At 35.5% G+C, this 10,501-nt stretch overlaps 1 protein-coding gene across 1 annotated transcript in view; it reads left to right on the top strand.

Moving 5' to 3' along the window:
- Positions 1-263: 263 nt before the first annotated feature.
- LOC110448376 (neuron navigator 3-like) overlaps positions 264-10,501 on the top strand; it is a 479,162-nt gene continuing 468,924 nt past the window's right edge. The window contains exon 1 of the mRNA XM_021494571.1: positions 264-607. Coding sequence (XP_021350246.1) covers positions 548-607 — 60 coding nt within the window. The 5' untranslated portion in view covers positions 264-547. The remainder of the gene's footprint in view (positions 608-10,501) is intronic.

A 10,501-nucleotide genomic window follows, 5' to 3' on the forward strand; every position in this document is an offset into this window, starting at 1 on the left:
ATGGCAGCACGCTTCACTGAAATTGATATTGTCACTTACGCTGGGTTGATACACGGATACGATAGGCTGAAGGTACTACAGCCTGGTGTGGTGTGTATATACCGTTACAGCTAGCTATACTGTTGTTACAGCGCTATTTAATCAATGAGAGAAAAATGCTACTTGGTTATATCACCATAGGTGTTTGCAACATTGTACCGAGTGACTCAGACGCAGCAAGAGTTCGCTCCCATGTATGCATGTTATTTTCGGTTTTGTTTTCATTCGTCGTATGGATTAACTTGACAGAAGCAGGGTGTGATGCTGATACAAAACTGCTGGGTATTCTCTGCCTTCAATATAACATGTAGGGTCTGTGTGAAGTATGAAAAGTGTTGTCTTTTATCAAATTATCAGCCAGCTACCATTTTACTTGCAGTGATGAATAAAAGATGGCAAGCAGATCTTGATCTACATGAAGTTAACGGGGAAAACATGTACCATGTTGTGATGTCAGTGTAGATGCTCTGACGGAGGATTTGTAAATACGGGGATTAATATCGTTACGATGGCTTCCAGCAGACAACAGATGACATGTGCCTTCAACAGCGTGGAGGAGACAATTAGGGTAAGTCCCTAATTAGTGTTAATTTGTTTTTTTCCCATTTTGGACGTGTTCATGTTTTAATGAAATTTTTTGTGTCATTTAATGACAAAATTTGAGAGAAAGTCCTCACAACCTGATGAAGGTTGGTCTCTGATGGTGGATGGCATTGCTGCAGATGATGTAATCATGACCTGTTCAAGATAGTATCGTTAAAGCCAACACAAGAAAATCATTAATGATATATATATATATATATATATAGAAAAAATAAGACTAACGACCGACTATATATATATATATACAAGTTGTCATGTGAATTCTGCTGAACCCATGTAACATCTTTACAAAACAAATACAACCCTCAAACATTTGTCCTTCGTGTTGCTTCCGAATGAATGACAAATCTGACATTTTCTATCAGACATGAGTGTTTCGCTTTAAAGAAAATGGATGATTTTATCTATTGACATAGAGAGAATATTTCTTGCTGGTCTTTAAAATAATACTTAATAAACATGATTTTTTTTTTTATCCATGAAACAAACAACGACTTAAGTATGTTGACAGTTAATATGCATGCAATAAAAAAATTGGTGAAATTTTAGTAATTTGTGAGGATTTTTTTTAGGTCCAAGTTGTGAAGTTCATAATATTTAAAAAAAAACTCTGTTCTGTTAGTCTACATTAATTCTTATCAAGAATCTAATATTTTTTGCACAATAAGGTTTACCAGAATTCTTCTATAGTATAGAGTTGATTGAAATAGGACCCCAAAAACAGGCAAACAGACTAAAAGCATTAAAATAATAAACACTGTTGTGATGGCGAGTCTGCATGGCCATTGATCATGTGGTCCAGAGGAAATTCCACTGGTCCGTTGGGTCGTTTATCATCCTTGCTTGTCGGTGTTAATTAAATGTAGGACCATCAAATATGATTGGGAGGTATACACTACTGGGGAAGACTGGATGAGAGACAGGTCTGGTATTCACCTTCTTGACTGATTCCGTAAAATAAAAATTTAAGGAAGGTGAGACCGATGACAGGCTCCGTTTTTGTAACTCGGACCTAAATATCAATTTTTTGGCTGAATGGTTCGGTAGAGGAACATGAGAGGGTGATATGGAGAAAACTTAAATAGAAGAGGAATATAAACTGGATATATTATTGATTTTACTTGAATTATAAGTTTGTTGAGTGAAAATTGAAGGATTGTGCGATTGATTTAGAAAGAAGACTATAGGAAGGGGGGTCTGTTAATTAGTAAGACCTAGCCTGCTGAAACAAGAATGCCCATTTTGTTATGCAGGTGAAAAATCTTGGCAATGAAAAGAGATTTTTTTGTACATTCATACTTCTATTTCACTTTAACACTTGATGAAAGGAAACTAAATCTCATAAATCATGATTAGGGGGGAAAAAAAGGAAAGAAACTCACTGTATAATTGGTCACGAGATACAGTATAACATAAAATGTTTGTTGTGTATAAACTTTCGTTGTTTGCATGGTTGGTATGGAACCACAAATATAAATACATCAAATATTTCTACTACTCGAAAGAATGTACACGACGAAAATGTGAAAATGATATGAACTTTATTTCATTCAAAAAAGTGCACACAAAAGTATACGTTGTACGTGTATAATTACGACTATATAACATCAACGAAGAAACGTATGCAAAAAACTTTTAATACTGAAAATGTTGTAGATTCTACATGTATAAAGAAATGAACTTTATTCTTCCACACCAAATTAATACATTTCGTTGTACGGGCTAACCACGAAAGTTTGTACCAACGAAATAATTTTAAACCTCCAAACCAAAAAAGAAAGTTGTAACACGAACATTTCATATTATACAGTATACGAAGTTTCGGAAATAAAAATGGCACATAGTATACTTATAGTATGTTAAAAACCATGTTTGTTGGGAAAACATTTAAACAAACAATCTACTGGCTTTAGTAATTACATTGAAAAACATTCTGTGACATCTTAAAATGTTATCATGAATTAATTGATTTTGGATAAAAAATGATTTTTTTAAAATCTAGAATCAATTAATCAATGATCAAATCTATAGATGCCACAGACTTTTTGTAATTCTCTCTGTAAATCAATCAATATCTGAACTGCAAGGCAGGTGTAGAAATTCCGCGACTGAAATATGAATGAATATTGCCCTGAAGGGTTTCTTGGTGAGGCTGTTTTTAATTGCTGCTGAAATCCTTTCCCTAATTGCTCCAATAAATATTGTGTTACAACAGCAATGACACACTGTGTTGCTTGTTACACCTGAAAGGGGAGCACTCACCTGTACTTATAACTGTATCAATTGTCCTACCTGTGCTACACTAACGTATATATACCTGTAGTGACGGCAATTGTGCTACAGAATCAATTTCAACCACCTGTGTGTTGCTCGTTAGTTACCTGTATATCCGATATGGTAAACACGGGTGTAAATATAGCTCTGTGAAATACATAAAACATTGAGGTGATCCAGATGTTGCAGGTTTTCGATTGTTGTCTCTTGTATTATTGGATGTCCGCTACAGGTGCAACCAGGTGATCCCATTTGTATATTTGCAAATAAAATATGTTTAAATCAATCAAACAGGTGCAACACTGTGTTACGTATACACATGGCATGAGAGAGCTGTCATTATCGGGGACTTGGCCATAATACTCATTTCAGACATCCTATACAAAGTTTTAATTATTACAACATTCATAACCCTAATAGGGAACTGATTTTCAGCGATTTTTTTGGCCTAATTTTACATCCGAATACAGGCGGTTTCCCCTTGCAAAAGTGCTGTATTTTCCCAAAATTAACGAAAATTGAGGTATATCTTTCCAATTTCAATGAAAATAATACTACATTTTCCCAATTCATGAAGGAACTGGCTGTTGTAAAATTTTAGCAGCAAAAAACACTGATTTTCCTATGGAGATTAAATGATATGTATAGGCCTAAAAGAAGTAATGGTTCACCCTTTTCTAAAACGTAGGATATATAGTACAGTGTAGGTAGGGGAATCTTATTATTTTTGTCACAATATTTCATACATAGGTTCTATTGAACAAGAATCTTGTCATTAACATTGTTTGTCAAAATTGGTTCAAAAATCTGACACGGCTGTTAGAAATAGGTTCAGTAATGAAACCATAAACACACGATTTTTGTTGATGCTGCGTGGTTCTATGATATACCTAGATATAATTGTTTTGTATTATATCCAGAAGTGGAAAGTAGCTTAAAGCTGATGAAACCCATTATTATATAGTACAGGTTCGTTTTAAACAGATTTTCTTGTATTCCGTTTATCAAGTTTAGGCCTTTGTGCTTTTTTCCCCTGTCTATAATCTTCTGTCATATTGTTACATTGTACTTTGTTGCTAGGTAGCCAGAGGCACTGACAAGATTACCATTCTTCATTTGGCCAAAGGCCTGTTTTTTTTTAACTCTCAAGATGTTATTAATAAGGTTTTCAATGGAAGCAAGAATGGCCTGCATGAATCTTCAGAATAACGAATATCGAATCGACCATGATTGCAGCTCAATGTGACATATCCTATGAGCTATACGTTTATATACAGAGCTTTGGAATGGCGGTGAATCACGCAAAGCCTTTTGTCATTAAGCCTGGATCATGGCTACGTTTGAAGATGTGGTGTTATTCATTAAGTCTTCAAGAGGTGTGTTCCACAGACAATTGTCTGTTGAGCGCAGTGTAATCAATATCGTCACCTGGACGAGGATGACATTTGTTTATCTTTTCCAGCCGGTTGGTTTCACTGCGTTACAATCAGGTTTTACACTAATTTACGTTATTAGGCCACTTACTTTAATTACACGACAGCTTTATTGGCTGTATCCTCCCTCGGAAATGTGAGTCACATCGGAATGCGTGCGAGTTTCAGATTAGGTTTTCACTTAATAATTTTTTCAAAGACTATAGTGTTGAGATTTTCTACGATATCATTGGTCAATTATTATTGTTCCAAGAATATGTATTATAAAAGCTTGAAAAGTGTTTAATGCCACTCTTCAGAAAATAATGCAATATTTTTAGATATTTCAAAATTTTGTTGCTTTTCTCTTTATTTTTACACATGGAACTAATTTAGAAAGATGTTTGCTCAATTGTGACGTCACAATTAAGAAATGGACATGACAACATAGATTCAAGATGGCGTTGTTGCCAGTCAGTTAAGAATGATAGAATCTTTCATGGGTGTGGTCCGTGGACAGGGAAATCTCAACCTGAGGGTAAGAGTTATAAGGCTGTCCAGGCTTTGCCGTGTGCTGGACAGACAAACTCTTACCCAAGGGTTGAGATATTTCCCTGTCTCCTGACCATACCAATGTTTGACTCTTTTTCTCCCATACTTGAAATAAACATGCCAGTGTCAATACTCTATGACCTTCATATGCCTGTATTCCATGACGCGCATGAAAACAAATATGTTGATTCCGTATGGGTGGTGATCCGTGAACAAAAAATCAGAAATCCCTTCAAAGAACAACATCAACAATATTTTTATTTAATACCTCAACGACTGTAATATATCAGTTAAATATATCTTATGATAAGTACAAATTGATGAAAATTTCACAGCTAAAACAATGGAACTATTTCAAACGTCGACGTAAAATCATAGTGCGTGTATGTTGTCTTTCCCTCCGGAAAGACAGGTTTATCTTTTCACTGGTCAATTCCTGTCTTTCACAAGTATGGGAGAAAATGCTGTTCAGAATCACTTCATTTCCCAAAATCGGCACAGACCCCTGTGGATAAGAGTTAGAAAAATCACTGCTACATATATAATCTCTGACTCAAAGTCAGACAGTGGGCTTATTTCAGGACAATGAAAGTAATAGCTGTTGGTGTTATAACTGAACTGCAATATATATGGGTGGGCTTATTAACAGGCATTGGCTTATTACCAGATAAATATAGCATACAAAAATGTATATAGTGTCAATAATGAAATATGATTGAAATTGTAATCAAAATCTTCAGAGTCACGTACACTTCACACTTGTCTGTGAAAATACCAGTTTAATTTCCTGAAATTATTTTAGGCCGGTTTATTACATGCGTAAACGTGAAGATGAACTTTATTTAATATTCCGATGTTAAAATGAGATACAGCACACAAGTTAATCATCATACATATAATGAGTTTCGAAACGGAGGACCAACAAAGTACAAACAATCAGACACAGAAAACTTCCACTTGGAACTTCTCTCATGTACCTTAAATCATACAGCAATTTTAACATATACAAAATTTTATGACTCCCGGTAATGTCTTTTGAACAGTTGTCGATGTGTACTTGTGAAACTCTTGCAAGTCTGACTTCTCTGATGTAAGAATTTGAAAGACACCGTCATAGATTTTTAGGATGACTACCTCATCATCTTAAGATTTTTTTTGTGTGTTCTGTCATTATAGAGATTTTTTCTTGTTCGTCCCATCAGAGCTCGGCCGTTGCCGAGTCCCATGTTCAGCATTAATATAAACCACTGCAGCTTTCAGCATCTCTGAAACTTTCATATATATAAAGCTGTTCCTATGCATACCAGGGGAAATTGCCAGGCTGTTCTGTCGGTATATTTACTCTGTAATTAGTACCTGCTGAAGATCCAGTGATAAGTGTGGTTGCTGGCAATTCTTCTTCTATGAAACCTACATGAAAATCTGATGTGACATATGGAGGTTCTCTACCTACAACGGTGGAACGGGAATGGGGTACATATATCGGCTATGATGGACAGGAAGGGGGCATATATCAGCTATGAGAACAGGGTGTATACAGCTATGTTTGTGTGGGGGGGGGGGGGGGGGAAGGGAATTGGATGACAAGGATGAGCTTGAGTAGGGAGAGTTTAGGATGGGTGGTGGAAATGGAGAAGTAAAGATAGGGACGAGGAGAAAATAGGTAAAACAGAGGATGGTTGGTGGGGAGGGAGAGGTAAAGAGAAGAGTTAGGAAGGAGAAGGGAAAGCTGAGGATGAGGTTGGGATGGGGATGGAGAGGTAAAGTTAAGGATGCGGAAAAAGAAAAGAAAACTGAGGATAGGGTAGAGTAAGGAATTGGGGATGGAGAGGTAAAGATATGGATGAGGAGGAACTATGGAAAGCTGAAGATGAGGATGGGGGAGGAGATGGAATAGTATCAATGAGTTGGTAGAAGGGAAAGATATTTACTACCTGTGGTAAAACTATTGATACATTACCTGTAACCTCTTATTTACTACCTGTGATAAAATATTGATACACTACCTGTTATCTCTAATTTACCTTTGGTAAAACTATTGATACATTAACTGTAACCTCTTATTTACCTGTGGTTCTCTAATTTACCTGTGGTAAATCTATTGATACATTACCTGTAATCTGTTATTTACCTGTGTTAAAACTATTGATACATTAACTGTAACCTCTTATTTACCTATGTTAAAACTATTGATACATTACCTGTAATCTCTAATTTACATACATGCTGTGATTGATTAAGCTGTCAAGAGAAGAAGGTTCATGATCAGCTGATTTGCATATAGCATGTTTATGATCTAATGTGCATGTTTACGTACCTGAGGTCACATGATAACTAAACAGGGAGCAAGGCGGTGGTTACAGTTTACGTACGATTACCAGTATTTACAATCAGATAAGACTTGGGAGTGATAGCAATACACGAAATGGAGAAAAAACTCTGAAGGGAATTTTATAATCTGTCTTTATTTTATGGGTTGCAATTTGGGTTGAAATTATAATGAGATTGAAATGGCCTTCATCCATTTTGATCTGATGTTTAGATATGAACAACAGAAAATCGTAAACGTAATAGCGATCGTAATAGGGGACAGGGAAATGTCGGTGTAATTACTGGGGACTGCGGAATTAGTGGTGCACTAGGCTATTCAATCTAGCGCGAAATCTCGCCCATTGATCTACAAATTAATTTGTGGGAAAATCTGTACGATTTTGGTGAGCGGTGTGACTCACTCACAGGCTTGGATCTCCCCAGATGACCTATCCAGTTAAATAAATGTGTTTTATCGTATTATCCCACTGACTAAGGGCCAAGACAGGAATCCATCACTGCAAGGCCAAATTGTGTTCCCCAGGACAGACTGCCAACTGATACAGCCCATTTGTGTTGTGTTTTACTTTCGTGTCCTCTTTTACACAGTTAAAAATATTGGAGTGCTCACCAGGTCAGAAAATGCTGGCAAGCAACTTGTTTGCATCTGCCATTTAACATTGCTTATCTGGCACACATTCTTAACAATTTGGCACTAGGCAGATTTGGATAATTAGAAAGTGAATATAATTGTCTAAAGAAATATTTTTTCAAGTATGATATCTGCATTTCCTGTAAAAAAATATTTAACAAATGACATTTAAAGAACTTAAGGTAACCTCAAAAGAGACAATCTTGATGGCTTGATCTCCAACTTCATATATCCAAGAACAAAATTGCTTTAAGTAATGTCATAATACCTAGATGATTAAATCATGGGTTGTGACTTGTAATACAGGATCTGTTTTATACAGGTTAACAGATCATACACGGTCTGGTGTATACAGATTATACATGGTCTGTTTTATACAGGTTTACAGATTATGCAGGGTCTGTTTTATACAGGTTTACAGATAATGCAGTCTGATTTATACAGGTTAAAAGATTATACAGGGTCAGGTTCATACAGATTAACAGATAATACAGGGTCTAATTTATACAGGTTAACATATTATTATACATGGTCTAGTTTATACAGGTTAACAGATTATACAGGGTCTGTTTCATACAGGTTAACATATTATGTAGTCAGGTTTATACAGGTTAACAGGTAATACAGGGTATGGTTTATATACATTTACAGATAATACAGGGTCTGGTTTATACAGGTTAACAGATAATACAGGGTCTGGTTTATACAGGTTAACATATTATAAAGAGTCTGGTTTATAGAGTTTTACAGATGATATGAAAGTTATGCATTCATCACAGGATGTAAACGCGTAGTGATATGTCCAGAAGTTTCGTCATGATTTCCAGACATCGGGACATGTTGCTGCACCTTGGAGCATAACATTAGTAAATGATACAGATTTGTATAATTGACTGATGCGCAAAACTCCATTACACTGAGCTGTAAAATCTGTTACTTGTTTTCTGGGAATGTGCCTTAAGGTGCAGGTGCTAAAGCACCCTACTGATGGGCAAGGTTGGCAGTAGGGAAGAGGCACAAAGGGGTTGGGGTTACTGTGTAGGTACCTGAACGCGTCTCCATAATTCAACACAGCTTGCATGTTAATCTGTAGATGTGTGTACACATCTGGGTGAGATGGTAAAAGCTGAGGTTGTTGAGATCTGATCATCATAATCATGACAGCCATACATGTTTCTGCATTCTTTCACTTAATGGGTTTACATGTTTTTCTGACCTTTGACTAATTATTATTCACAAGTCAAAGTTCATGGTCTAGATGCTAAAAGTATTGTCAGATTATAACATCTACCTTAAAATATTAGAAAAGTTTAAAAAAAGAATTACCACGCATTTAAAAAGTAAACCAAAATGTAGATGATAAAATTGCTTAGTTGGTTTAAGAAATGAGTTGATATCTTACTCTGATATATCACAACAAGCTCTAAGCCATATTAGAATACATGTACCAATACAAATTCATATTCAAAACGCTTTCTCAGAAACAGATTTAAAACCATAGATTTTGGAAGAGGTTATTTTGAACTATTTCAATTTATATTGTGTTTCACTGACCAACTTGGCAGTTTATTCTTGATTGTATTGAGTATCAGTCAGAAGTTGAGTGCAAAGGTCAGGTAAGTAGTTGTCGAGTTCAGAGGTCAGGTAAGGAGTTGTTTCAGATAGTCATTGAGTATAGTGCTGTAGATTACTTGGCAGGCAGAGTATTTCTGTGTTGAAAGGTCAGGTGTCAAAATGATCATTGTTAGAAAACAGGACTTCTGGCTAGAAATACTGGCTTTATCAAAGCTTTGTATCATTTACAGATTAAACCAAAATCTGGCAGATAAGACACCTTCAGGATTATCTAAAAATGGGATTCGGCCCAGGAAGTGGAGTATCAGGGGGGAGGAAAGGGATGAGGTTCAGTAAAGAGGTTAGGATAATTGATCACAACAAATATGGGTCCTGACCTGTTAACTTTCTGAAGTTTTCATGGGGTTAAATATAAAATTAATAAAAACGTTTGTAATACATGTCCTATATTTAATGACCTACTGTATAACATGAAATGTTCGTTGTATATAAACATTTGTGGTTTTCGTTTACTAATTTAATTGATATACTTGACTATTCTTTGTTTATATGGGGAATCCACGAAAGTTTGTACCACAAAACAATTTTAATGGCTTCAAGCCACGAAAGAAAATACTCACGAATATTTCATGATTATGATTTTAGCCGTACAAAAAAAGAAATAAAACAAAATCACAGAAGATATAGTGTTGGATGAATGAAAATAGGTATGTTATACTTTTGTCACAAATCTTAGAAACCTTGTCAAATATAAATGTCAAATATGAGGATTTCAACTGGGTGTGGGTTGATGATTTTATAAAGGATGGGTGCTTGTACTTATTGATGATGGACAAATTAAATATACAGCAGATCTATATGTACATATGCATGCATGTCAAATAATTTCTTGCATAATATTTCACTTCATTAGTGAAATTAATTACTGACCAGAGGTCATTAATCAGACCTGCCAGTCAAGATGGAATGTATAGTTTGTACTTATAGAGATTTGGTATAACACATGTATGTTAGTACATACTTGTGATCTATATGTATATAGTAATCATATATAAGTGCTTATCTACACTGAGCCTGCTCCCCC

Source organism: Mizuhopecten yessoensis, unplaced genomic scaffold (assembly GCF_002113885.1).
Source record: "Mizuhopecten yessoensis strain PY_sf001 unplaced genomic scaffold, ASM211388v2 scaffold4025, whole genome shotgun sequence".
Taxonomy (NCBI): domain Eukaryota; kingdom Metazoa; phylum Mollusca; class Bivalvia; order Pectinida; family Pectinidae; genus Mizuhopecten; species Mizuhopecten yessoensis.